This window comes from Crocuta crocuta, unplaced genomic scaffold (assembly GCF_008692635.1).
Source record: "Crocuta crocuta isolate KB4526 unplaced genomic scaffold, BGI_CrCroc_1.0 scaffold20, whole genome shotgun sequence".
NCBI lineage: Eukaryota > Metazoa > Chordata > Mammalia > Carnivora > Hyaenidae > Crocuta > Crocuta crocuta.
The window spans coordinates 242058-268537 of record NW_027527932.1 but is presented as its reverse complement, the minus strand read 5'-3'; the positions used below and the strand labels follow the sequence as shown (position 1 = coordinate 268537).

At 38.3% G+C, this 26480-nt stretch overlaps 1 protein-coding gene across 1 annotated transcript in view; it reads right to left on the bottom strand.

Annotated features, from left to right (window-relative positions):
- The window catches only part of CPA6 (carboxypeptidase A6), a 316507-nt gene that overhangs the window by 160093 nt on the left and 129934 nt on the right, over window positions 1–26480 (bottom strand). The window contains exon 2 of the mRNA XM_077751832.1: window positions 12754–12829. Within this exon, the coding sequence (XP_077607958.1) occupies window positions 12754–12829 (76 nt within the window). The remainder of the gene's footprint in view (window positions 1–12753; window positions 12830–26480) is intronic.

Sequence of the window (26480 nt, the reverse complement as noted above, 5' to 3'; positions counted from 1 at the left end):
TGACCATTTCATTTGCTTTACTACTTTTTTTTTTTTTTTGGCCAATCTCCATTCATTAGAATAGGTTTCATGAGGACAGAGATTATTGTTGATTTTGTGTATTGCTATAGCCCTCAGCATCTAGAACAGTGCCCAGCACGTGGTAGTCACTTAATATATATTTGGGAATACATTTATACATTGTATAAACAAGGCTTAGAGATGGAGACATATGGGACATTTTTGGGGAATAATGGATAAGCAAGTTTGGCTATGTAGTTAAGTATCTGTAGGTGATAAATTTGGAATAAATCTGCATAGTTTCTACCAAGTTCTCTCTCTCTCTCTCTTTCCCCTCTGGATGACCTAATAAATATTTCTGAGCTACCTGGTCTGAAGGTCTAGTTTTTATTCACTGGTGTAACCCTAAGGTACAAACTATGATTCACCAATGCTCAACATACAGTATTTAATTAGATCTTTTGGGAGAATGAACATGTTTATAAGTTCTCAAGCTATGTTACCCTTTTTAAAATTTAAACTCCTGTGTTATTCAGTGGGTTCACAGAGCTTATGGCTTCCAGAGATGGGTCAATCTTAGAGGTGCTAGCTCTGTTAAAGTAATACCAGCTTTGTCAACAAATAGACCCAGAGTGTAGACTGGTTCCAACTCCATAGTTTTCCCTCATTTCTAAGACAGTTGTTCATTGCTGGTAGATGGATTTCTGTCAAGTGGTGATGTAGGGACCAGGCTAGAGTAGAAAAGTAAAAAGTAAGTTTCTTAATCTAAGTCACTTTGCAAACCTGAGGAAATCTTAACAGACCTTCTTTGGTCTTATTTTCTTGTGTTTAGAATCTAGAAGTGGTTTGCTTTTTTTCTCCCCTTGCCCTTTTACACTCCCAATTTCTTGTTTACTTCTGCTGATAAGCTGGTAAACTCCTGCCTGAACTTAGCTCTTTCTTGGGATATTTTCCTATAAACAGTGAGAAGAACCAATATATGCTAATATTCTGGGTACTTACAACTTTCCTTAGAGGATCAATAGGCACTTTGTCTTCCAAGTTCAGCTGATAGTTTACCAAATGTTACCAAATGGTTTTTTTTGCATAATACTGGTCTTTTCTTACCAAATTGTTATATCTATGTTCCTTCAACCTACTTCTCAACTGCTAATGCCATATATATATTTTTGTTAAGATAGTACTAAAATGTACCATCTTCAGTATTAGTTGTGATGCTGACAAGTAGAATATGCCAACCCAAAATATGACTGTAGGAGTTTAGAACATGCCACCTTAAAGTATGCTGCTTTGGTATATTGATTATTTTGAGCTGTAGGCACTATAAAATAGAAAATGCAAGGAGTGGCTTTTTCTTTACTCCCCTTATCTGCCTAAAAACACATTCCTCTAAAATGGTATGTCATAAATACCCTCCACAAGAGTTTCATCAACAAAGGAAGGCTGACCCTCCTCACAGGAGAGATTAGAAATTGATACCACCACCAGATGAACTATGTCACAAACTATCATATCTCTCACCTATTCTTCTAAATGCCCATTCATGGGAGATATCCAGGAAAAAGTAACTCCAAGGTAGCTTAGAATTCACATGTAAGTAACATCTTAATAGAGAAAGGGAAGAGGGAATACAGGCCTATGAGAGGAGAGTAAATAAAGTATACATTTGAATAAACTTGTTTTTTTTTCTTTTTTATTAAATTGCATAGAGTTTCAGCTAAAAAATCAGAATGGTAGAGGGAAAATTATTTTTTCTCCCCTACAATGCTCAAATACAAGAAAAGGACTCAAATACAAGAGAAGTTTGCTCCTTAGTTACATAACAAAGGTGATATTTGAGGATGGACAACTTTCTCTTTACATGGTAATTCAGGGATCCAGAAATCTCCCATTATCATGGCTTCATCCTCTTGGACCGTGTTATTACTGTCATTCAGGCAGAAAAGGAAGAAGGGTTTGGAGGGGAAACCTCTATAAAGTTTTGGCACAGAAATGGCCCACATCACTTTTGTGTATGTTCCAGCAGATATACCCAGTTATAGGGACATACTTAACTAAATGAAGGGAAAAGTTGGAAATATAGTGCTCAGGAAGAAGAGAAAATGGAATTTTGTTTTCTGATTGACTGCCATACAAAGGTCACTCCTGGAATCTCTGAAAGCCCAGAGTCCTTACATCCTAATAGGTGCACCAACTTATAGATGTACAATTTTACACTGTTCATGATAAGATCACATTTCACTATCATCTTTAAAGTTTCCCTTCTGTGTGACTAACAGTCTAAATATTTGCAAGCATTATTCTGCATTTGTCTTTAAGATAACTTTAATATTTGTGTTGATGAATCTTCTGTTTTATTGAAATTATCTATAATTCTAACGCTCTCAAATAAGTGCTCCCTCCCTATCCATTGATGCCATTTTCTGGCTTTATAGATATCATCTAGAGACACATATTCATAGATTTGATGAAGAAAAAGATGCTAAATATTACTGGTCAAAGAATTAACTTTTATGGCTCATGTTATATTCCTCATCTGGGATTAAATCCACCTGTGACTGTATGACATAGACCTTATTTATACAATTTGTTAAAGAGTAAATTATTCTAGACAATATCCTGAGTCCTGTGAAACTCAACATTTAGTATGTATCATTTATCATGACCAACACTCCTGAAAGAAATCAGACAACTTTAAGAGATTTGTTATTCTAAAATCATTGCTGTGTTTTCTTTATAATCTGTAAAATGTTTTCTCAGTATTTAGAAAAATATGATAAATGGCATCTATGATAAGTACAGTCAACCTTAGATTTGTTAAAATAGAAATATCACTGAGTGTTATGTGGAAACTAATTTGACAATAAACTATTTGTAAAAAAAAAATAAATAAAAATAAAGAATAGAACTACTATATAATCCAAAAAAAAAAGTTAAAAAAAAATAGAAATATCATACCCACTGCCAATGTTTCTCCTCCAATCTCTTAGCATCTCCTCCATTATTCATATTTTTATATTAGAAAAAGTTTTAATGTTTGCTGTCGATTATTTAAATATACTAAGGTAAAACATGCTTAGTTGGTTAAGACACATTATTAGTCAAAAATAAACGTGTCCACTTCTCAAAGATTACAACACCTACAACTGGGTCCATTTTTTTCCTCTCCTAGATTATTTTCCATGCCCCATTTCTTTTTTCAAACCTATGATACTGATTCTTATTAGCTCAGATCATAGTTCATTTTCAGAATGTGACTGCAGTGTGAGAGAACAGAAGAACACTCATGATCAGATAGCCTCAAAGCAAATGCAATTATCAGGAAAAGAGCTAAGAAATGTATTTGTGGGACCATGGGGATTTTAATCACTCTACATTTATACAGCTAGAAAAACAAAATGGTAGAAAACAGGAAACTTCTTTAATCAAGCAAAGTCTTTGCGGTTGTGGCTGATGAATATGTAAAACCTGCTCTGAATTTTTTTTTTTTTTAAGGACACAGAGAACTGCTATATAGGCATCCCTAATAGCTATTTTTAGGTTAAAAGAAAGGAATTGATTTGTTAACCAAGTATTATCAGAGACACAGACATTTCTCATTATATTTAAAAAAAACAACAAATTGACTCCTAAGCAAAACACCTGAACTCTTGATTTTCAAGTTAAAATATTTCTGATAATTAGCATTATTGTATTCATTTAATTTAGTCAACACGCCAAGGCAAAATCTTAAAGTTACAGGAGGCTCTAATGCAAGACTACATTTCTTAGAAATCGTTCTCTCAAGAAATTTACCAGGCTCTTATAGAAATCCTACTTCCTCCATAAAACTTCCTTAGTAATTGAAGAGATGGATAATTTCTCCCTAAATTGCTATTCCTTGATCCCTTAAGCCTATCATTCTACAATAATTCTTTCTATATTTCATTGTTTTGATCTTTTGCATATTTATTCTGCCATACATATGCTCTTGATTAGAATCCAAGTTAAAGATGTTTTTATAATTATAGGAAAGGAGATAGATGAATTAATTTCATTTGTTCATTCATTCAAGATTTGTCGAGTTCCTACAACCACCAGGCACCAGGGAAAGAGAGAAGTCAGAAATTGATCCTACCCAAACAAGAACGATATGTAGGATACTCTCAGGGGTTCCCAATCCAGCAAGGGATACATAATATGCAAAAGAGTAGAAATATGTATATTCTAGTAATATGCTAGCACAAACATGGAAATGATCAACTCTCTGGATTTCCCTACTTCACAGATTAGAGACTGAGGCACAGAAAAATTAGGTAACTTGCTGACACTCACACAACTAGTACATAGAAGAGTCTGGATATGAACCCAGAAAGTATATCTCCAGAGGTCACACTCCTATTAATCACCATGCTTTTTTTCACATTTGACCCATGTAAGACCTCACATAAATAGTTAATAAATGCATTTGGATGGTGATAGTCAATTCCTGTAGGTCACTGATACTCATTTACATTGTATCAGTCATCAGGGCAGAAGTTATTTCTCGAAAAATGGTTGTGGTCCAGATTCCATTCTTCTTATCAACAATACCTCTAAAACCAAATAAGGCAGCAGAAATCACTTCACATTTATGCAGCTAGAAAAAAGTATGGTAAAAAACAGGAAGCTTCTTTAATCAAGCAAAGTCTCTGGCTGTGGCTGATGAATATGCAAAGGCTGCTGTAAGTTCATGGGTCCAAGAAATGGCGCCAAAGTATAGTTTGTATACTTGAAAGAAAACCTGTCAGTCACCAAGCCCCTCTCTGTCCCTGAAAAAGGAGCTTCTTCTATTCTCATATCCTTGATCACATGGTAATGTCCTTTAAAGTAGAAATGGTGAGAAATTCACATTTGACAATACACGAATCATTCCTTTAATCCTTAGTATTTTTCCAGGTGAAATCATGAGAATAAATACAAAGAGTGATCTGTAAGTAACAGAAACAAAAGGGAAACCCAAGGGGTGTTAAGTCTAGGTCTCAGCTGGGCTACATTCCTGGGGTCTTGACTGTGCACGTAAGCTTCTTTCAGCACTAGCTGGAGACAGTCTTTTCTATCAATGCCTTCCTATTTACTATACACAATTCAGAGATCCATTAAGTCTCAGATATGCAAGAAACCCATTTTGGTGGGGATGAAATGAGGGAGAAAAGATACCATAAGCATAAAGTGATATAAATGCTAGGATATAACTGTCTGTAGAATTCAGTGAGGGTCAAAAATTTCAAGGATAAGTGAATGCTTTAACCTAGTCTTTTAAATGTTCACCAACTGAACTAAGACGAGAAGAGCACTCTAGACAAGAGGAATGGCTTGGGGGGCAAAAAGATACTTCAGAGAGAAACTACAAGGAGCTTAGTGTAGTTAGGGTAATAAACACTCAGCCAAGTACAGTGATGGAAGCTGAGAAGTGTTTGAGAGGCAACCTGGGTGTGGTTTTGAAGGGCCCCATGGGTCATGCCAAAGAATTTGAAGTCTATATCCCAGATCAATGATTTACCTCCCTAGCTATGTATGGAATCACCTAGGGAGCTTTTAAAAATACTTATAACCAACTTTCACCTGAGCAACTAAGTCAATCTCTGGTGGTGGGGTCAAGCATAAACTTCCTAGGTGATTTGATGTATGGTCTCGGTTTGGAATTATTGCTGCTGACAATGAGGACACTTAAAAGGTTTTAAGTAACGATGTGACATGGTCAGTTATTTCAGAAAGATCACCTTGTCTATAGTATAGAGAACAAACAGGAATCATATGTGAGGTGACAGAAAGGCAATTTGGGAAACTGGTGCAATTCAGGCTGAAGAAGATCAGGACCACAACTGTGGCAATAAGAAAGCAGAGGAGAAGCGAGGTAGCTGCCATCTTCCACTCTGGATCTGGCAACAGACTACAACAACTATGTGGGTGGAGGATGAGGTGAATTATAAAAATGACCACAGGTTTCTCTCATGTATTCACAACTTGCAATCATCTCATCAAGAATCGTAGTCTGTTTTTCCACCCCTTGAATCTGGGCTGGTCTTGTGACTTCCTTTGGCCTATAGAATGTGGCGGAAGTGATGTTATTGGAGTTCCAAGCCTGGGTTCCAGGAGCTTTGTCAGTTTTGTGTCTCTTAGTCTTGGATCCCCTGAGTAAATACACTCAGGCTAGCCAGCTAGATGATGAGAGACACATGGTCCATTTGTCCTGTCATCCCAGCTCACAGCCTGCCAACCACTAGACATGAGTGAAGCAATTACAGGTGATGGCAGATGCATGAATGATCCCAGCTGAGATCACCTTGTATAGGAGACTGTGCTGGACCCGACCCCTTAAACTGTCCACTTACAAGAACTTTCAGGATGGCAGTTAGTATCATCAGGAACAACTACTTTAAATTTTAAAAGCTAGTCTTAAACTAGGTTGTTTAAACATCAAAATTGGAAAGTCTTACAAACAAAGGAAACATAGTCAACTTAAAATACTACGGTATTGGCCCAACGTCATGTTGTCTACTTAGTTAAAAACCACTAAGGTAATCATTTTAATACTGCCATAGAAGGTTTTTTACTTTTGAAAGAATGTTTTTGTGTATTCCTTTTTTTTCCATGTATTGTATTGTTTCTCTTAATGTTTGTTACTGAGTTTACTAATTATCACTAGGCACACAGAGAAAACTATATGCCACATCTGAAATCTGTGTTCCTAAATTTAATCCACAACTGTATTTGGACATCTGCCCAGATTATGAGAAACTTTTTCTTTCAAAAAAAATCATGCTAGGAAAAGCAAAAGTAGTGATTTATTATTTACAAGGGTCTAACAAAAAAAGGAAATGCTATTTCCTGCCCCAAACAGATCAAAGTTTTTGTTTCTTCTTTACTTTTATCTTTCAGTATCATTTATAATGTTCCTGTGTGTGTTCCAGTAGTTCATCAAGTCACTGGCTGTTTAAGGCCACTGATTTGGATTTTTATTGCTTAATTGCCATAGATTTAGCATCTCTACTTTATTATTTCACCATTTAACCCGAAGTGGCTTTATTTTTTATTCAGGATGTCAAAGGGTTGAACTCAAGGTGTCAGCTCAGGCTGTGGTCTCATCTGAGATCAGGATCTTCTTACGTTTTCCCTGGTGCTGGCGAATTTGTTTGCCTGTGGTTGTAGACGAAGGCTTGTCCCTGGTTTTCCCTCTAGTCCGTGAGGACAGCTCTCAGCTACTAGAGTCTCCTGCAATTTCTTGCTACGTGGCAGTTCTTAGCATGACTGATTTCCTCCAGGCCAGCAGGACTGCATTTCTGATTTCCTCTCTTGCAACCAGCTAGAGGAAACATTATTTCTCCATGATTATGTCAGGCCAACCTGGACAATCTCCCTGTTAAAAAGTGAAGTGATTTGGGACTCTACTAACATCTGCAAAATCCTTTTATAGCAGTACCTAGATTAGCGTTTGATGGGATGCCTGGGGAAGGTATGTATATACCAGGGCCAAGAATCTTGAGGGTCATCCTAGAACTCTGCCTACCACACCCATGATTAAGAGACTCTATAATGGCACCATCGGTTCCCAATGAAAACTGGAACAAGTGACTCCGATAGTATGAATTCTATCACCCCTCTTTCCTCATGTTTCCCAATCAACTGCCCAGTTGGATGCTGGAGCTCTTCAAGGGGCTGTAGATCCAGGTGTAGGACTTGGGAGAGCACCAAGGAGGATTACAGAACAGTCAGCTTCAGCACAGTGCTGAGGAGGGGAGTCACACCTGGGAAAGCCAGCTGTGAATTTTACATACAAGCAAAGGAGAAGGGATGATGCAGTTTTTCCCCCAGGGAATTTTGCAATTTTTGGCAAGCCACTCAGTGGCACCTGACAAACTAATATTTTTTTGTTTGTTTGTTTTATTTTTTTTTAATAGTTTATTGTCAAATTAGTTTCCACATAACACTCAGTGCTCATCCCCACAAGTGTCCTCCTCCATGCCCATCCCCCCTCCCCCCACATCCATCAGTCCTCAGTTTTTGTCAGCATTCAAGAGTCTCTCATGGTTTGCCTCTCTCCCTTTCCCCCACCATTTCCGCCCTTCTTCTCCCCCTTGTTCCTCCGTCAAGTTCCTCCTAATCCTCCTATACGTGCACACATATGATATTTGTCCTTCTCTGCCTGACTTATTTCGCTCAGCATAACACCCTCAAGGTCCATCCATGTTGCTACACATGGCCAGATTTCATTGTTTCTCCACAATAGCTAAAACATGGAAAGAGCCTAAGTGTCCATCAACAGACAAACTAATATTTTTAAGGCTATGTTTTAGTTGGAAAAAATGTCAAACTTTTGGATACAGAAATCTTTTTTTATCCAATAGCTCTCTGATGAGAGAGGTGGAAACAAGCATCATTAATTTTTCTTTTAACAGGATCTGTCAATTCTACATAGAAACTTTGTTACCTTACATAAAGCCATCTCTGTTCCTTCCCAGCACAAGGAATTTGTGAAGAAATGTAGGCAGAACACGGTGTTCAGACTCTAATTTTGCTCACCTGCAAACCATCTCCCATCATAACTTTATTTAAATCATGGCTATGCTCTTAATTAACAATTTAATTGGTTGGTGCTTTCTCAATCCGTTTCTCTGGAGGCATGGTTTTCTGTTTAACTTTCTTGTTTTAATTCTTCAGCAAAACCATAAAATTTAATTAGGAAAGTAACCAGCTTTGTAACCACGGTTCTAGGTCTAATTAGCTATGCTATAACTGTACCTTCTCATATTTCACTCAACATTGCACATACATTTTGCATTTGTTCATGTTTCAGATAAGACACTGTGAATTTATAGCTTAAGCATGTAACCCCAATCACTTTTCCAAAGATGACTGGTTATAGCCGATGAAGTCAGAAAAATTAACTTAAAGCATCAATATATGCTATTGAACTAAGAGCCACTGAAAAGCCAGGATATAGGGTTGTTACCTTACCCTATATTTTTTGTTGCTTTTCTACTGCTACACAGAAAATTACCATGAATTCACCAGCCATTTATCACCTCATAGTTCTGTAGGTCAGAAGTCCAGACACAGTTGGCTGGATTTTCTTTTCAAGGTCTCACTAGGCTAAAAGCAAAGTACCAGCTGGGCTGTGATTTCATTTGGGCCTCAGGGTTACCTTCCAAGCTCAGACGGTTGTGGCAGGATTCAGTTCCTTGTCGTTGTAGGACTGACATCCCTCTATCCTTGCTGCTTATCAGCTGGGGGTGGCTTCCATCCGGTAGGGCCAGTAGCATTTCTTCTCACATGGCTCCCACGGACGGTTCACAATACAGCAGTTTAATTCTTTTTTCAGACAGCAGGAGCACTTCTTTGACTTCCTTCTCCAGGAACAGCTGGAGGAAACACTCTGCTTTTAAATGGCTCATCTGATTAGGTGAGGCCCACCTCAGGTTATCTCCCTTCTGTCACACAAGGTGGTCTATCAGGGAGAGGACTATCCCATCATATTCACAGCCTCTGGCCCTACTCAGAGGAGAGATTATGCAGGGTGTAGACCCCTGGGTGAGTAGAAATCTTGGCACCATCTTGGAATTCTGCATACCACCCTGTGTTTTAGGGAACGGAGGCAACTAAAAGCTGCCCTCCCCTTGGAGACAGAGTCTGGGGGATGCAAAGGAGCTGTTAGCAACAATGTCAGTTCCATCTCATCAGCCCCACGGGGCAGGAGATGACAAACAGTCATATTCTTTGTTCTCTGCAGGCTGCTTTCTCTGCCTGGCCAGAATTGCTGCTTTCAGTGGTGCAAGTGGATCACTCGATGAAATCATTTGAATTTAAAATGACATCCAGTTAACATGATGCTTTTAGACAGAAATTTATTTAAGTGCAATGCTTCAAATTCCAGCCCCATAAAACCATTTCTTTATATAAGAAGAAATGAAATGTGCAGAAAAGAATTAACACAGCAGGCCTGAATCTGCTTCTGAGAAAGGCTTGCTTGCAAGTCTGGCCATCTGGAAATTAGAGGTAGTAGGTTACCTCCTGAAATCTTAAGAGTGGCTCAATGCATACCTAGACTGCACGAACTATATAGTTCATGCTGAACACTTGCTTTGCTTTGGAAAATCTGGAATTATGGTATGTGCTTGGCAGAGATGGGGCCCATGTGACTAGGCCCCAGTAAAAACCCTGGGCAGTAAGTCTACAATGAGCTTCCCTGGTAGACAATATCCCACATATGCGCTCACAACTCCTTGCTGGGGGAAGTAAGAACATCCTGTGGAATTCCACAAGGAGATGCTTCTTGGAAGCCTGTGCCTGGTTTCACTTAGATTTCACGTCACATGCTTTTTCTCTTTGTAGGTTTTGCTTTATATCTGCTATAATAAATCATAGCCATTAGGATCATTATCAGCTGAATTGTGTCCTGCAAATTTCTGAAAAGGGGGTGGGATTGGTGACTCAAGGAATAAAGTAAATGAAAACATGACCATGTGCATACTGAGTCTAGGCTTCGCAGCCCAGCAAAGCTGGCCTATTCCTCTCTATAGAGAAAATGGTCAGAGTAAACAGATTAGAGGCAGGAGGCAGGCTTCATATGGGTTCTAGAAGGGTTGGCACTGTCTAGATGTGTGCTCCAACTCCACACTTCACCCAGAGCAAGTTACCTAACCTCTGTCTTGCCCAATTTCTTCAGCCATAAAAGAGCAGTAACAGTATCCACCTCACAGAATTGTTAGAAGGGGATGATTTATAGGAAGCATGCAGACCTTGGACCAGCACATAGTGACTAAGAGAGGCTGGATTCTCTGTGGTTTGGAGCCACTAAAGCATTGTCAGCATTCTGGTACTAACCCTGTTCTTCCCTTCACTCTGTTCCCCTCTTCCTCACCGGCCCCCCTTCCCTCTCCTCCCTTTAGTTGTCCTCTGAAAGCTCCTTCAAATCCAAACCATGTCCCCCACTCCTTGACTACTTCCTTTCCTCAAGGACTAAATGAAAATATGAAGCAATTTTTTAAAGTGTGTATAGAAGTGTGCCCAGAAAAGGGCCCAATAAAATGTATTCTCAGTCCTCCCTATGCTCAACATCTTTTCGTTCCATCTACTACAATTTACAAGAGCTTTTAAGTAACCCTCCCAGTCCTCACTGATGGAATTTTTTTGCTTTTGATAAGACAAGGGATCATCACATATATAACTATGCACTTTCATTCTTATAACATTGTAAGGCCTACCATATATTTACAAATGGGGGGAGGAATCCTTTCACAGATGTTTTCCCCCCCAATATTTGGTTAAGCATATTTTTTCCCTGAAATACTGGACTCCACGATGTAAAGTGGCGATCTCATTTTTCCAATAGAGTATCTAAAACACAATTTTAATGGAGACAGAAACTTCTACTTCAAAACTGCTTTGCTTCTTTGCAAATGTTAAGTCCCTGGTGGGCTGTTTAGACAGTGCTAAGATGTTGCTACTGAAAAGACTACAGTGGGGTTGGTGATGATACATGAGCAAGGAAAGTTGGTGTGTCCTGAAGAAGAGATTCCACTGAGGAGGAGATGAGGTTTAGGACATGCTGGTGAGCAGTCCCTCTGGTACTGGATACAATCACAACAATTTGGGGTGAACTTCTGCATTTTCACTTTGAACCCCTGTGATGAGACCCAAGCCTAAATTGGACAGTGCATATGTAAAAGCTGGGAATGAAGAGGAAGAAAAGAATAAACTCAAAGTTCCAAACTTCATTTGCAAGTACATTCAATATTTGAATGAAAGATGTCAAAGGGAAAAATCAAGTCAAAAAGAAAAGACCAAAAGTTCGGTAATTACATTTCCCGAAGCCACTGAGTCTATCCCTCCTCTCTCATCTCCCTAACATCTTCTCCAGATAGGATTGTCTTGCAGCCATCCAGGACTATCCTGTTTTTCTTTTCTTTTTTTGCTGGATCTCTGTCTGGCTTGGGAATCAGAGTGAGGACACGTGTTTTTCTATCCCGTATTGAAGATTTGTGAGGCCTTCTTGGTAATCTGCTTTGCTATCCTTTAAAATGAAGCTAAATCACTACATATTTCATGGCCTTGCCTCTGTTCTTCATAGGCATATAAACGAGCCCATCACCACACTTCTCATTATAACTTTTTAGCGAAAGCTAACACTCAATTATATGCAATAATAAGGAGATGAGACATTCTCTAATTCTAAAATCCACAAATTTCATCAAAGATCAAATAATCAGAGCCCTTCAACCTTTGCCAACAGAATTTTATCAGACCCAAACATACCATAATTAATTAACTTGATTTTTTTAAAAATTTTTCTCAACTCACTTCTGCTTTAAGTTCTAATTAGAATGAAGTGTAGATGATCAGCAGGAAAATTTTAAGAAGGCAAAGTAGAAGCGAAGTTCCAGAAAATTATAAACTAAATTTACCTATTCATTAAAAAAGAAGAAAAAACATTTACTGAAGTTCTAGGATTTTCTTGACACTCACTGACAATACAGCAATGAAAAACACAGATAAAAGCTCTCTCACAAAGTTTACATTCTATTAAGGGAGATGGAAAATAAATGAACTCAAAGAGATAATGGGTTAGAAAGATCATATTTTGAGTAACCTGAACTTATTCTTTAAAAGCTCTTTCAAGTTCTCCCTCCTTAACATTTTCTTCCCTTGGCTAATTAACTCCATCTATTCAACTCCCCTGTAGTAAAGTCCTGTAAACACATCATACACATTATAAGTGAGTGGATGCTCTCTTACCTTAAGTTGGAGGTATATTTTCTTCAGTGCATTTGCTTCTTCTTCTGTATTGGGAATAAGTCTGATCACCTTATCACTGTAAGAAAGGGGAAAAAATGGTGTTTAACAGTTTAGCCATCTAGATCTGCTCATTTTTAAAAACTGCCTTTGCAGTTAAGAAGAAAAACAGCAAAACTGTGGACTAGACCCATACCAGCAATACCTGGACCAGCAGGTATTTTTTCTAGTTATTGTTACTCTGGTCACATTGGCCTTTTTTTCCTCATCTTAAAACTATTTGTTTTGGGGCGCCTGAGTGGCTTAGGTGGGTAAGCACCCAAGTTGGTTCAGCTGAGATTATGATCTCAAGGTTATGAGTTTGAGCCCCGTGTATAGCTCTGCACTGCCAGTGTGGAACCTCCTTGGGATTCTCTCTCTCCCTCCATCTCTCTCTCAAAATCAACTTCAAAAAAATAAAACTTTTTTCATCAGCTTTTGAAAATTACAGACTCACACTTAAGCAGTGAAAGTCCAAAAACACACGAATAGGGCTAACAGGGATAAGGATTTTCACGAATAGCTCAGAGAAGATACTAAGAAAGCAATTTCTGATGACAGAAGTAACCGCGCTCTTTAAAACTTAATGCTGAGAAGGAAAGTGACTTTCAGCAAGATAACTTATGAAATCCATACACCATGGAACACTTCCTCTGATTTGTATTCTTCCCACAGTGAGAAGAGTACAGATAAGACCATGTCTCTGGGCCATCTTGTGTCTGTAGTATGGAGCTTCCCATCTGGCATGAGAGCCACCAATTGTTTCAGGTGTCCCACAAGATGCGGATGGCTATAAAAAATTTAAGTGCTAAAAATTTAAAATTGATTTTTACTGCCATTAAAATTTTACCACAGCTAAGATTTTATTTTGGACACTCTAAAATTTCTTTCAGTAAAAGTCCTGAATTGTCTGAAAAGACTGGACAAGTCGTGCTATCTGTCACAGAGTTCTCGATAGCAGTCACTTCCCTGCCAGGCAGGTCAAACAGATATTATCATGTTTAGTTATATCATGATGAGGACAGGTTGGAAAGCACAGCTCTAGTATATAATAATCACAATTGCTCAATGTGTTTCGCATATAGTTATTATTTATTAATGGCTGGTATAAAGGAGATCATTGAGAATAATTGATTTCTAGAAGAAATGTGAGTTTCCTGTACTAAATATGTACAACCAGAATATTTTTCATAACCCTTTACACCATTTTACAATGACTGAAGATAAAGAATATTAACACCATATATACATGTATATATATGTGTGTACAGTATATATATGTGTACAGAATACACACACACACACACAGCACAAAATAAAAACTCTAGCAGTTGACCCACAACCCATCTCTCCAGCTTCAAAGGTATACTGAAACAAGGATGGAATTTGCATATTTTCCCATGATTTTACTACTTAGATGAATAATAGTGTTCAAGGCTAGGTAAGATTAATATGGAGGTCACTAGACCCAAAGGGAGACTTCCAGATTTGTTGGGAAATTATTCTTTAGGGCTGTGAGTTCATTTCCAATCACTTTAGCTTTGTTTTCTCAAATGATCCTAATTACACCTTCCTTAGGCCTATGAATTAAAAGGCGCTTGGCTTGCTGATAATTTATAGTATGGTTTAGGGACTACTGGAACCTAATGTCATTTGGTTTCCTCAGAATCACACAAAACCACCTCTCAGTATCAATGCCATGCAGTCTATTTTCCCAGAAAGAATAAAAGCAAATAGAGGAAAAGAAAAAAATCAAGTCACTGTGAAACAATTCCAAACATGACTTTGGAATTTAAATGTAATTCACACCTTTTCTCTTTCATTTCTGGTACACAATTCTCTGTGTACCCTATTTTTCCCAGCCTCATCATATTCTGGCCTCTCCCACCTGACCCAATATAATTCTTGGCAGAGAAAGGCACCTCTGCTGGGTGATATGGTTGTTTTTGAGGGATGGATCACTTGACAACTTGCTGAAAAACACCTCCATCTGGGGCCCTATCAGCTCCTCTAGAGTGCAAAGAAAGCAATTTGAAGCTGTTTTACAGCCATAGGAAGATTTTTTCCCCCCATAAATGATGGATAATTCAACTTGGCATTTGGTTCCTCTTCTGTGAGTACAGGATAAAAGATGGCCACGCCTGGGATTATTTAATTCTGAGAGTGATTGCTTTAACCCAGCTTTGTCATCTTTATCACAAAAAGTTCACTTCATCATAACTTGTAGAAATTCTCTGGTGTGATTTGAGAATTGTGTTTATTAATATTTGATTACTTAGAGAATAAGGGGGGGGCGCCTGCGTGGTTCAGTCGATTAAGCGTCCGACTTCGGCTCAGGTCATGATCTCACGGTTTGTGGGTTCGAGCCCCGCGTTGGGCTCTGTGCTGACAGCTCAGAGCCTGGAGCCTGCTTCAGATTCTGTGTCTCCCTCTCTCTCTGACCTTCCCTGGCTCACGCTGTCTGTCTGTCTGTCTGTCTGTCTCTCTCTCTCTCCCAGAAATAAAATGTTTAAAAAAATTTAAAAAAGAGAATAAGGAAAGTTTATTTAGGAAAACCCATGAAATTTCTTACTTTTTAAATCCATAAGTTTTATGGATTTAACCAGTAACCGAAACCAACAAAAATGCTCTATTCAGCCTGCAAAACTAAATGCCCCCCAAATGCCCCATTTGTGCAACCAAATAGAAAGCTTGCTTTCCCTAGGTCTGATAGCTAGTCTTTTTTTTTGAAGTGGCCAACAATAATCCAGTACTACAAACAGGAAGGTTTTAGAATGTAAGGTAGCTCCTGGAACTCAAGAGGAAAAACTAGCTAAACACAGCCATTTAAGATGGAGAGGCTTTCCTTAGAACTAATTTTTTTTCAACCACTAGGTGGCAACATCAATTTAAGACGCCCTTGGTTTCACTTTGGGATTGAGAGAATCAAAGGTCTGAATGGGGGAAATGGTGGGGGAAAGGGAGAGAGGCAAACCATGAGAGACTCTTGAATGCTGACAAAAACTGAGGACTGATGGACGTGGGGGGGAGGGGGGATGGGCATGGAGGAGGGCACTTGTGGGGATGAGCACTGAGTGTTATGTGGAAACTAATTTGACAATAAACTATTTGTTAAAAAAAAAAGGTATGAATGGGGTTGAGGTTAGAGAGCTGACTGGGTATGTACATGTGTTTGTAAATCACGTATTTCTAGCTCAGGGAACCGATACAGTTTTCTTAGAAAGAAAGCATAAGCACTTTATAGTTTAAGGCTGTCATATAGAGGCAGGATATTCCAGACAGCTAATTGCCCACTCATTACGTATTCACTCATGATATACTTCAATTTTGTCCTCTTCCCTTCCAGGACTAATAAAGTTATATTGCTATAATGCTAGCACCAAGTTGCAAGCTGATTACTATCTTTATGTACAGTAGCAACCACAGGAATACTATTAGACACATTTAATCAATTTAAAAACTATTATTAAATGCATAATGAAAACATACACATCTAGAGAAGAGTATTTAGCAAAAGAATACCTTCTCTACCTTTTTATAATCTGCCTGGGTTTCAGTCCCCTCATCAAAGAAGTGAGCAATGAACTAACTCCTTTTCCTTTTCAAGTTGTAAAACTATGCTGCTCGAAGCTGATGCCTGCCGTATTTACTGCTAGGCCTTGACTACAACACCTATGAAAGAGTATCTGTTTTATGGGCAGCTTGAGAGTCCTCAGACTCCTTTTGAAAGACACAGATCTGAAGCTCCAGATATTTCCTCCTTGATCTTGGTATAAACTTTCCTAAGTGATTTCATTATTAAATTCTGAATTTCTTTGTAAGTTATAGAACCATTTTATAAATCTATGCTTGGAAAAATGAAATTATAGCAGATACAAAAGAAAACTCCCCTCCCAGTTCTCTTTCATGCTAACTCTCCCATTGTCCTCCCCACCTTTTTTTTTTTTAATGTTTATTTAGTTTTGAGAGAGAGAGAGAGAGAGGGGGAGAGAGAGACAAAGAGCCAGCACGAGCATGAGCAGGGGAGGGGCAGACAGAGAGGGAGACACAGAATCTAAAGCAGGCTTTAGGCTCCGAGCTGTCAGCCTAGAGCCCGACACGGGGCTCGAACTCACAAACCATGAGATGATGACCTGAGCTGAAGTCGGATGCTTAACCGACTGAGCCACCCAGGTGCCCCTCTTGGTTCTTTTTTCATACTTAATTGACCATATAGGTTTACTTCTTGGGTGCTCTCTTTTGTCCCAGTGATCTATGTGTCTGTTTTTATGCTAGTGTCATTCTGTTTTGATTACTATAGCTTTGTGGTATACTTTGAAACCAGAGAGTATGATGAGTCCAGCTTAGGTTTAATTTCTAAAATTTATTTTGGGCTCTTTGAAGGCTCTTGTTTTATAGGATTTTTAAGACTGTTTGTTCTATTTATGTGAAAAATACCATTGGTATTTTGATTAGGATTGCACTGAATGTGTAGATTACTCTAGGAAGTATGGACATTTTAACAATATTAAATCTTCCAATCCATGAGCATGGAATGTCTTTCCACTTATTTCTCAATCAATTTCTTTCATTAATGTCTTAGTTTTCAATATACATCTTTTACTTCCTTGGTTAAATTCATTTCTAGTTATTTTATTCTTTTCGATGCAGTTGTAAATGGGCTAATTGTGGTTTTTAGTTTCTCTTTCCTAAAGAATTATTTTTTTTAACAAATAGTTTATTGTCAAGTTGGTTTCCATATAACACCCAGTGCTCATCCCCACAAGTGCCCTCCTCCACGCCCATCTCCCCCCTCGCCTATCAGTCCTGGTGTTCTTTAACCTCCATGCATTTGGAGACTTTCCAATTTTTTTCTTGTGATTGATTTAAAGTTTCATAGTGTTGTGATCTGAAAATATGCATAATATGATCTCAATCCTTTTATATTTGTTGATGGCTGTTTTGTGACCAAGTATGTGATCTATTTTGGAGAATGTTCCATATATACCTGAGAAGAATGTGCATTCTGCTGCTTTTGAATTGAAAGTTCTGAATATATTCATCAAGTCTATCAGGTCCAGTTTATCATTCAAGGCCATTTTTTTCTTTATTTTCTGCCTGGATGATCTGTTCATTGCTTTAAATGGAGTAACAAAGTCACCTACAAATACAGTATTATCATCAATAAGTTTGCTTATGTTTGTGATTGATTTATATATTTAGGTTGTTCCAAGTTGGGGCATAAACATTTACGATTGTTAGCTCTTCCTGATGGGTAGACCCCTTAATTATGATACAATGTCCTTCTTCATCTCTTGTTAAAGTCTTTTAAGTCTAGTTTGTCTGATAGAAGTATGGTAAAACCAAAGCTGGAGGTATCCCAATCCTGACTTAAGTTTGTACTACAAACCCATCATCATCATCGTCAAGATAGCGTGGGATTGGCACAAAAACAGACACATAGACCAAGGGAACAGAATAAAGAACCTATAATTGGACTCACAAATGTGTGGCCAACTAATCTTTGACAAAGCACGAAAGAGTATTTAATGGAAAAGAGATGGTCTCTTTAACAAATGGTGCTGGGAAAACTGGACAGCAACATGCAAGAGAATGACTGGACCACTTTCTTACACCATACACAAAAACAAACTCAAAACGGATGAAAGAACTGAATGTGAGACAGGAAGCCATCAAAACACTAGAGGAGAAAACAGGCAACAACCTCTCTGACCTCAGATGCAGCAATTTCTTGCTTGACATGTCTCTGAAAGCAAGGGAAATAAAAGCAAAAATGAACTATTGGTACCTCATCAATATAAAAAGTTTCTGCATGCACAGGAAATAAAAAAATAAAAGGTAACTGATGGAACGGGAGAAGACATTTGCAAATGACAGATCATATAAAGGCTGAGTACCCCAAATCTATAAATAATTTATCAAACTCAACACCCAAAAAAATCCAGTGAAGACATGGGCAAAAGACATCAATAGACACTTTTCCAAAGAAGACATTCAGATGGCTTAACAGACACATGAAAAGATGCTCAACACTGCTTATCATCAGAGAAATACAAATCAAAACCACAATAAGATATCACCTCATACTGGTCAGAGTGGCTAAAACGAACAAATCAGGAAAGCAGCTATGTTGGCAAGGATGTGGAGAAACGGGAACCCTCTTGCACTGTTGTGGGAATGCAAACTGGTGCAGCCACTCTGGTAAACAGTGTGGAGGTTCCTCAAAAAATTANACTTTCTTACACCATACACAAAAACAAACTCAAAACGGATGAAAGAACTGAATGTGAGACAGGAAGCCATCAAAACACTAGAGGAGAAAACAGGCAACAACCTCTCTGACCTCAGATGCAGCAATTTCTTGCTTGACATGTCTCTGAAAGCAAGGGAAATAAAAGCAAAAATGAACTATTGGTACCTCATCAATATAAAAAGTTTCTGCATGCACAGGAAATAAAAAAATAAAAGGTAACTGATGGAACGGGAGAAGACATTTGCAAATGACAGATCATATAAAGGCTGAGTACCCCAAATCTATAAATAATTTATCAAACTCAACACCCAAAAAAATCCAGTGAAGACATGGGCAAAAGACATCAATAGACACTTTTCCAAAGAAGACATTCAGATGGCTTAACAGACACATGAAAAGATGCTCAACACTGCTTATCATCAGAGAAATACAAATCAAAACCACAATAAGATATCACCTCATACTGGTCAGAGTGGCTAAAACGAACAAATCAGGAAAGCAGCTATGTTGGCAAGGATGTGGAGAAACGGGAACCCTCTTGCACTGTTGTGGGAATGCAAACTGGTGCAGCCACTCTGGTAAACAGTGTGGAGGTTCCTCAAAAAATTAAAGATAGAACTACCCTATGACCCAGCACTAGCACTGCTAGGAATTTACCCAAAGGATATAAGAATGCGGATTCAGAGGAGCACATGCACCTTGACATTTACAGCAGTGCTATGAACAATAGCCAAATTTCGGCAAGAGCCCAAATGCCCATCAATAGATAAATGGATAAAGAAGATGGGATATATACATACAATGGAATACTACTCAGCAATTAAAAAGAATGAAATCCTGCCATTTGCAACAACATGGATGGAACTGAAGTATATCATGCTAAGTGAAATAACTCAGAGAAAGAAAGATAGATATATTCTCAGTCAGATATGGTCCTAACAGAAAACCATGGGGGAAGGGAAGGAAAATAATAGTTACAAACTGATAGGGAGGCATACAATCAGAGAACCAACTGAGGGTTGGTGGAACTGGGGCAGAGAAAAATGGGTGATGGGCATGGAGGACAATGTTTGTTGGGATAAGCACTGGGTATTATATGCAGGTGATGAATNAGAGAGAGAGAAAAGAGCTAGAAACAGAAGAGCAAATAAAGCCTAAAGTCAGAAATAAACCTGAGAGTAAAAATAAATGATATAGAAACAAACAAAACCTCCACTAGAATAGATCAATGAAACTAGGAACTGGCTCTTTGAAAGAATTAATAAAATTGATAAACCTCTAGCTAAACTTATCAAAAAGAAGAGAGAGAGGACCAAAACAGTCATGAATGAGAGAGACAGAGATCACAACCAAACCCACAGAAATACAACTAGAAGATAAGATTATGAAATATTATATTCCAACAAATTGTGTAATCTGGAAGAAATGGATAAATGCCTAGGAACTGATACACTACCAAAACTAAAAAGAAGAAATAGAAAATTAGAAGAGATCCATAACTTCCCAGGGAAATTCCCAGGGAATTATTCACAGAATTAATATTTTTTCTTAAACTTTTTTAAAAATAGAAATGTAAGGAAAACTTCTAAACTCATTCTAGGAGGTATTACCTCGATTCCAAAGCCAGACAAAGAGCCCGTTAAAAAGGAGAATTACAGGCTAATACTCCTGATGAACATGGATGCAAAAATTCTCAACAAGATGCTAGCAAATAGAATACAACAGTACTTTGAAAGAAATATTCACCACCATCGAGTTGAATTTGTTCCTGAGCTACACAGTGGTTCAATATTTGCAGGTCAATGTGATACACCACACTAATAAAAGAACCACAAGATCCCATCAATAGATGCAGAAAAAGCATTTGACAAAATACAGCATCCGTTCTTGACTTAAAAACAAAAACAAAAAACCCTCAACAAAGTAGGGATAAAGGAAACATACCTGATCATAAAGAGCATTTATGAAAGACCCACAGCTATGATCATTTTCCATGGGAAAAACCAATCTTTTCCTCTTTGATCAGGAACAAGACAGGGATGTCCACCCTCACCACTGTTATTTAACATAGTACTGGAAGTCTTAGGCTTAGCAATTAGACAACAAGAGAAATAAAAGGCATCCAGATCAGCAAAGAAGTAGTCAAACTTTTTCTGTTCAGAGACAGCATGGTATTCCATGTGGAAAACCTACAAGACTCCACCAAAAAATCATCAGATCTGAAAAATAAATTCGGCCATGTCACAGACACAAAATCAATATACAGAAATCTATTGCATTTCTATACACCAATAATGAAGCAGCAGAGAGAGAAATCAAGGAATCAGTACCATTCACAATTGCATCAAAACTCATAAAATACCTAGGAATAAAACTAACCAAATACATAAAATATCTGTGTTCTGATATCTTAGAACACTTATGAAAGAAATTGAAGAGGACACAAAGAAAAGGAAAAAAAACCATTCTATGTTTATGGATTTGAAGAATATTGTTAACATCACCAGCATTTTTCACAGAGCTAGAACAAACAATCCTAAAATTTGTATGGAACCACAAAAAGAAACCCAACAGGTAAAGCAATCTTAAAAAAAAGAAAAGCAAAGCTAGAGGCATCACAATTTCACACTTCAAACTATGTTACAAAGCCATAGTCATCCAGACAGTGTGTTAGTTGCATAAAAACAAACACATAGATGAAAAGAACATAAAACCCAGAAACTGACCCATAACTACATGGTCATCTAATCTGTGACACAGTAGAAAAGAATATTCTTCAGTCTCTTCAAGTGGTATTGGGAAAACTGGACAGCAACATGCAGAAGAATGAAACTGGACCACTTTCTTACATCATATACAAATATAAATTCAAAATAAATGAAAGACCTAAATGTGAGACAGGAAACCATCAAAATCCTAGAACACCTCTTGGCATCAACCTCTTTGACGACGGCTGAAGCAACTTCTTACTGACACATCTCTTAAGAACTTTTGGTACTTAAATAGCTTCTGCACAGTGAAAGAATCAAGAAAACTAAGATGTAATCTACAGAATGGGAGAAGGTATTTGCACATAACGTAACTGATAAAGGGTTAGTATCCAGAATCTATAAAGAACTTATCAAACTCAATGTCCCCCAAAATAATCCAGTGAGGAAATGGGCAGAAGACATGTACGTTTTTTCCAAAGACGACATCCCGGTGGCAAACAGACCTACGAAGAGATGTTCAACATCACTCATCATCCAGAAAATACAAATCAAAACTACAATGAGATACCATCTCACACCGTTCAGAACGCTAAAATTAACACAGAAAACAAAAGATGTTGGCGAGGTTGTGGAGAAAGGGAACCTCTATTGTTGTTGGTGGTAAGGCAAACTGGTGAAGCCATTGTGGAAAACAGTATGGAGATTCCTCAAAAAGTTAAAAATAAAAGGACCCTACGACCCAGTAATTGCACTAGGTATTTACCCAAAGTATATGCAGATACTCATTCAAAGGGACATGTGCACCCTGAGATTTGTAGCACCACTGTCAACAATAGCCAAATTATGGAAAGAGCCCAAACATCCATCAACTGATGGATAAATGTGGTGCATGTATGTACACATAGACACACACACACAGACACACACAATGGAATACTACTTAACCATCAAAAAGAATAAAATATTGCCATTTCAATGACATGAATGGAGGTGGAGTATATTATTCTAAGCAAAGTAGGTCAATCAGAAAAAAAAGACCACATGCATTCACTCACATGTGGAATTTGAAAAACAACAGATGAACATAGGGGAAGGAAGAAAAAAGGAGAAAAGAGGGAGGCAAATCATAGGAGACTATGAACTATAGAAAACAAACAGGGTTGCTGGAGGGGAGGTTGGTGGGGGATGGGCTAAATGGGTGATAAGTATTAAGGAGGGCATTTCTGATGAGCAGTTGGTAGTGTATGTAAGTGATGAATTACTAAATCCTACTTTTGAAACCAACATTATACTATATGTTAACTAGAATTGAAGTAAAAGCTTGCTACCACACACACACAAAAAAAACATATATGCATGTATGGTTTTTTTAAAATCCTGAGAGAGAAGGAGAGCAAATGGGGGAGGGGCAGAGAGGAGGGAGAGAGAATCTCAAGCAGACTCCATGCTGTCAGTGCAGAGACTGACACAAAGCTTGACCCCATGAAACATAAGATCGTGACCTTGAGCCAAAATTGAGTCGGATGCTTAAGTGAGTCACCCAGGCACCTCATTTTATTTTTTGTTATGGGCTCTTGCCTTTTTCTCTTTTGAGTTAATTCTTTCTCAGTTTTATCCAGTTGCATGCCACCTATGCAGCTTATTTTTAAGTGATTTCTTGTACATTTTAGATACTTCTTTCATGTCTACAATGAAGTCTTTGTACATTTCCTCCTAGAACAAGATCTTAAGAATTTTGTCACACCCCCCCCCACTCTCATTTTCCTCTTCCTTTGGCTCCATGTTTTGTTAAAGTCACCTAGAATTTTTATTGCACGTTTTGTCTAAGTGTGGCTGAGTATATTTTGAGATAAGGTCTTTAAAGATGTAATAAAGTTAAAATGAGGTCACTGGGATGAGGGAATTTAGGCAGAGACATGCAGAGGGAAAACACCGTGAAGACACAGGAAGAAGATGGCCAGCTGTAAGCCAAAAAGAAAGGCCTCAGTAGAAATCAACTCTGATGACACCATGTTCTCAGACTTCCAGTACCAGAACTGTGAGAAAATAAGTTCCTATGGCTTAAGTCACCCAGTCTGTGGTACTTTCTTTCCACAGCCCTAGGAAACTAATGCACTGAAGATGGCAGCTTAATGGTCACGTCCTGAAGGAGCCATTCCTTGATATCTATAGGACTTTGTTCACTTTTTTTCTAGGTTTTCCCAACACTGCATACATTTCCTATCACAGCACTCATTGCAATCACTGTTATTTGTTAGGATCTTTATATCTTACTAAGCTCTAAACTCTGTATGAAGAGGAACTCAATACATTTTGGTTTATTCTGTGGAAATCCTGAGAGTCTCTATAGAGTGGTTTGAAGCTTGTCTTGAGGAGTCTAAGGCTAGATTTGTGTTTTAATTGCAATTTCCAAATCATGCAGAGTGTAAATTAGGAGCCCACACCCATACCTGTTGAGACCTGGGCTATGTACTTCTCAGTGATCTCCCATCACCCAAATCTCTAGACTAAAACCTCCATTTCTTCAGCTGTAATGAGTTTTTCTCCACACTTTGAAGGTCCTGCCTTCTTTATGTAAACTTGCTTGTAGCTCTCCATGTCTTCCCTGTTACAGGCACTAGAATCCCAGCTTCAGCCTTGACAATTCCTTTTCTAGTCTTGACTGCCAAAAGCACAGGGTATCAGCTTTTCCTTTCCACTTTAGCTTTGTTTTTTGCCTCCAAATGTTTTGCATCTAGATATTTCCTTTTTTCCTACAAAATTATGTACTGAAACAAATTAACGGTATGGTAAAAGCACATACTCTGGAGACAACTGTGCCTTGGCCCCTCTATCTATAGAGTGGAGTTACTGGTACTTAATTCATGTGTTATCATGAGGATTAAAGGAGCATACATGTCAAATGCTTAGAACAGCACCTCACACGGAGAAAGGGCTATACAGATGTTTGGTATTATGAGATTTTTATATTTTTGGGAGATTTTCACTTTATCCAGTTTTATACTTTAGGATTCCTAACTACAACAACTCAGTCTTTTAAGTTCGATTATACTTTAATACATTGAATGAAAAAAAAAATGGTTAGATTATTTTAAGAGGAAACTACTTGTAGCAGACATCCTGGATGGACTGCTAAAGTATGATTTGTCCATGGTCTCCCTTTGAGTTATCATTTGCTAGTACCTTATAACCCATCCCATGTGGCCACACCCAATTTGACACCTAACTTTTCTTCTTTAATAGTTTGTTATTAAGTTGGTTTCTATATAACACACAGTGCTCATCCCAACAAGTGCCCTCTTCCATGCACATCACCTCCCTTTCCCCTCCCCTCCACCCCCAACAGCCCTCAGTTTGTTCTCGGCATTCAAGAGTCTCTCATGGTTTGCCTCCCTCCCTCTCCCCAACTATTTTTCCCCTTCTTATCCCCCATGGTCCTCTGTTAAGTTCCTATTAATCCACCAATACGTGCAAACATATGGTATCTGTTCTTCTCTGCCCGACTTATTTCGTTCAGAATAACACCCTCAAGGCCCATCCATGTTGCTACACATGGCCAGATTTCATTCTTTCTCATTGCCATATAGTATTCCATGGTATAGATAAACGACATCTTCTTGATCCATTCGTCAGTTGATGGACACTTAGGCTCTTTCCATATTTTGGCTATTGTTGAAAGTGCTGCTATGAACATTGGGGTACATGTGCTCCTATGCATCAGCACTCCTGGATCCTTGGGTAAATTCCTAGCAGTGCTATTGCTGGGTCATAGGGGAGTTCTATTGTTAATTTTTTGAGGAACATCCATACTTTTTCAGAGGGGCTGCACCAGTTTACATTCCCACCAACAGTGTAGGAGGGTGCCCATGTCTCCATCCTCACCAGCATCTAGAGTCCTCTGATTTGTTCATTTTGGCCATTCTGACTGGCATGAGGTGGTATCTCAGCGTGGTTTTGATTTGTATTTCCCTGCGGATGAGGGACGCTGAGCGTCGTTTCATGCATCCGTTGGCCATCTGAATGTCCTCTTTGGATAAGTGTCTGTTCATGTCTTCTGCCCATGTCTTCACTGGATTTTTTGTTTTTTGGGTGTGGAGTTTGGTGAGTTCCTTATAGATTAGGATACGAGCCCTTTATCTGATATGTCATTTGCAACTATCTTCCCTTTCCGTTGGTTGCCTATTAGTGTTATGGATTGTTTCCTTTGCCGTGCAGAAGGTTTTTACTTTGATGAGGTCCCAATAGTTCATTTTTACTCTTGATTCCTTTGCCTTTAGAGATGTGTCAGGTAAGAAATTGCTGTGGTGGAGGTCAAGGAGGTTGTTTCCTGCTTTCTCCTCTAGGATTTTAATGGCTTCCTGTCTCACTTTCAGGTCCTTTATCCATTTTGAGTTTATTATGGTGTATGGTGTGAGAAAATGATCTAGTTTCATTCTTCTGCATGTTGCTGTCCAGTTCTTCCAGCACCATCTGTTAAAGAGGCTGTCTTTTTTCCATTGGATACTCTTTCCTGCTTTGTCAAAGATTAGTTGGCTGTATATTTGTGGGTCTAATTCTGAGTTCTCTATTCTATTCCATTGGTCTATGTGTCTGTTTTTGTGCCAATACCATACTGTCTTGATGATGACAGCTTTGTAGTAGAGGCTAAAGTCTGGGATGGTGATGCCTCCCATTTTGGTTTTCTTCTTCAATATTACTTTGGCTATTCGGAGTCTTTTGTGGTTCCA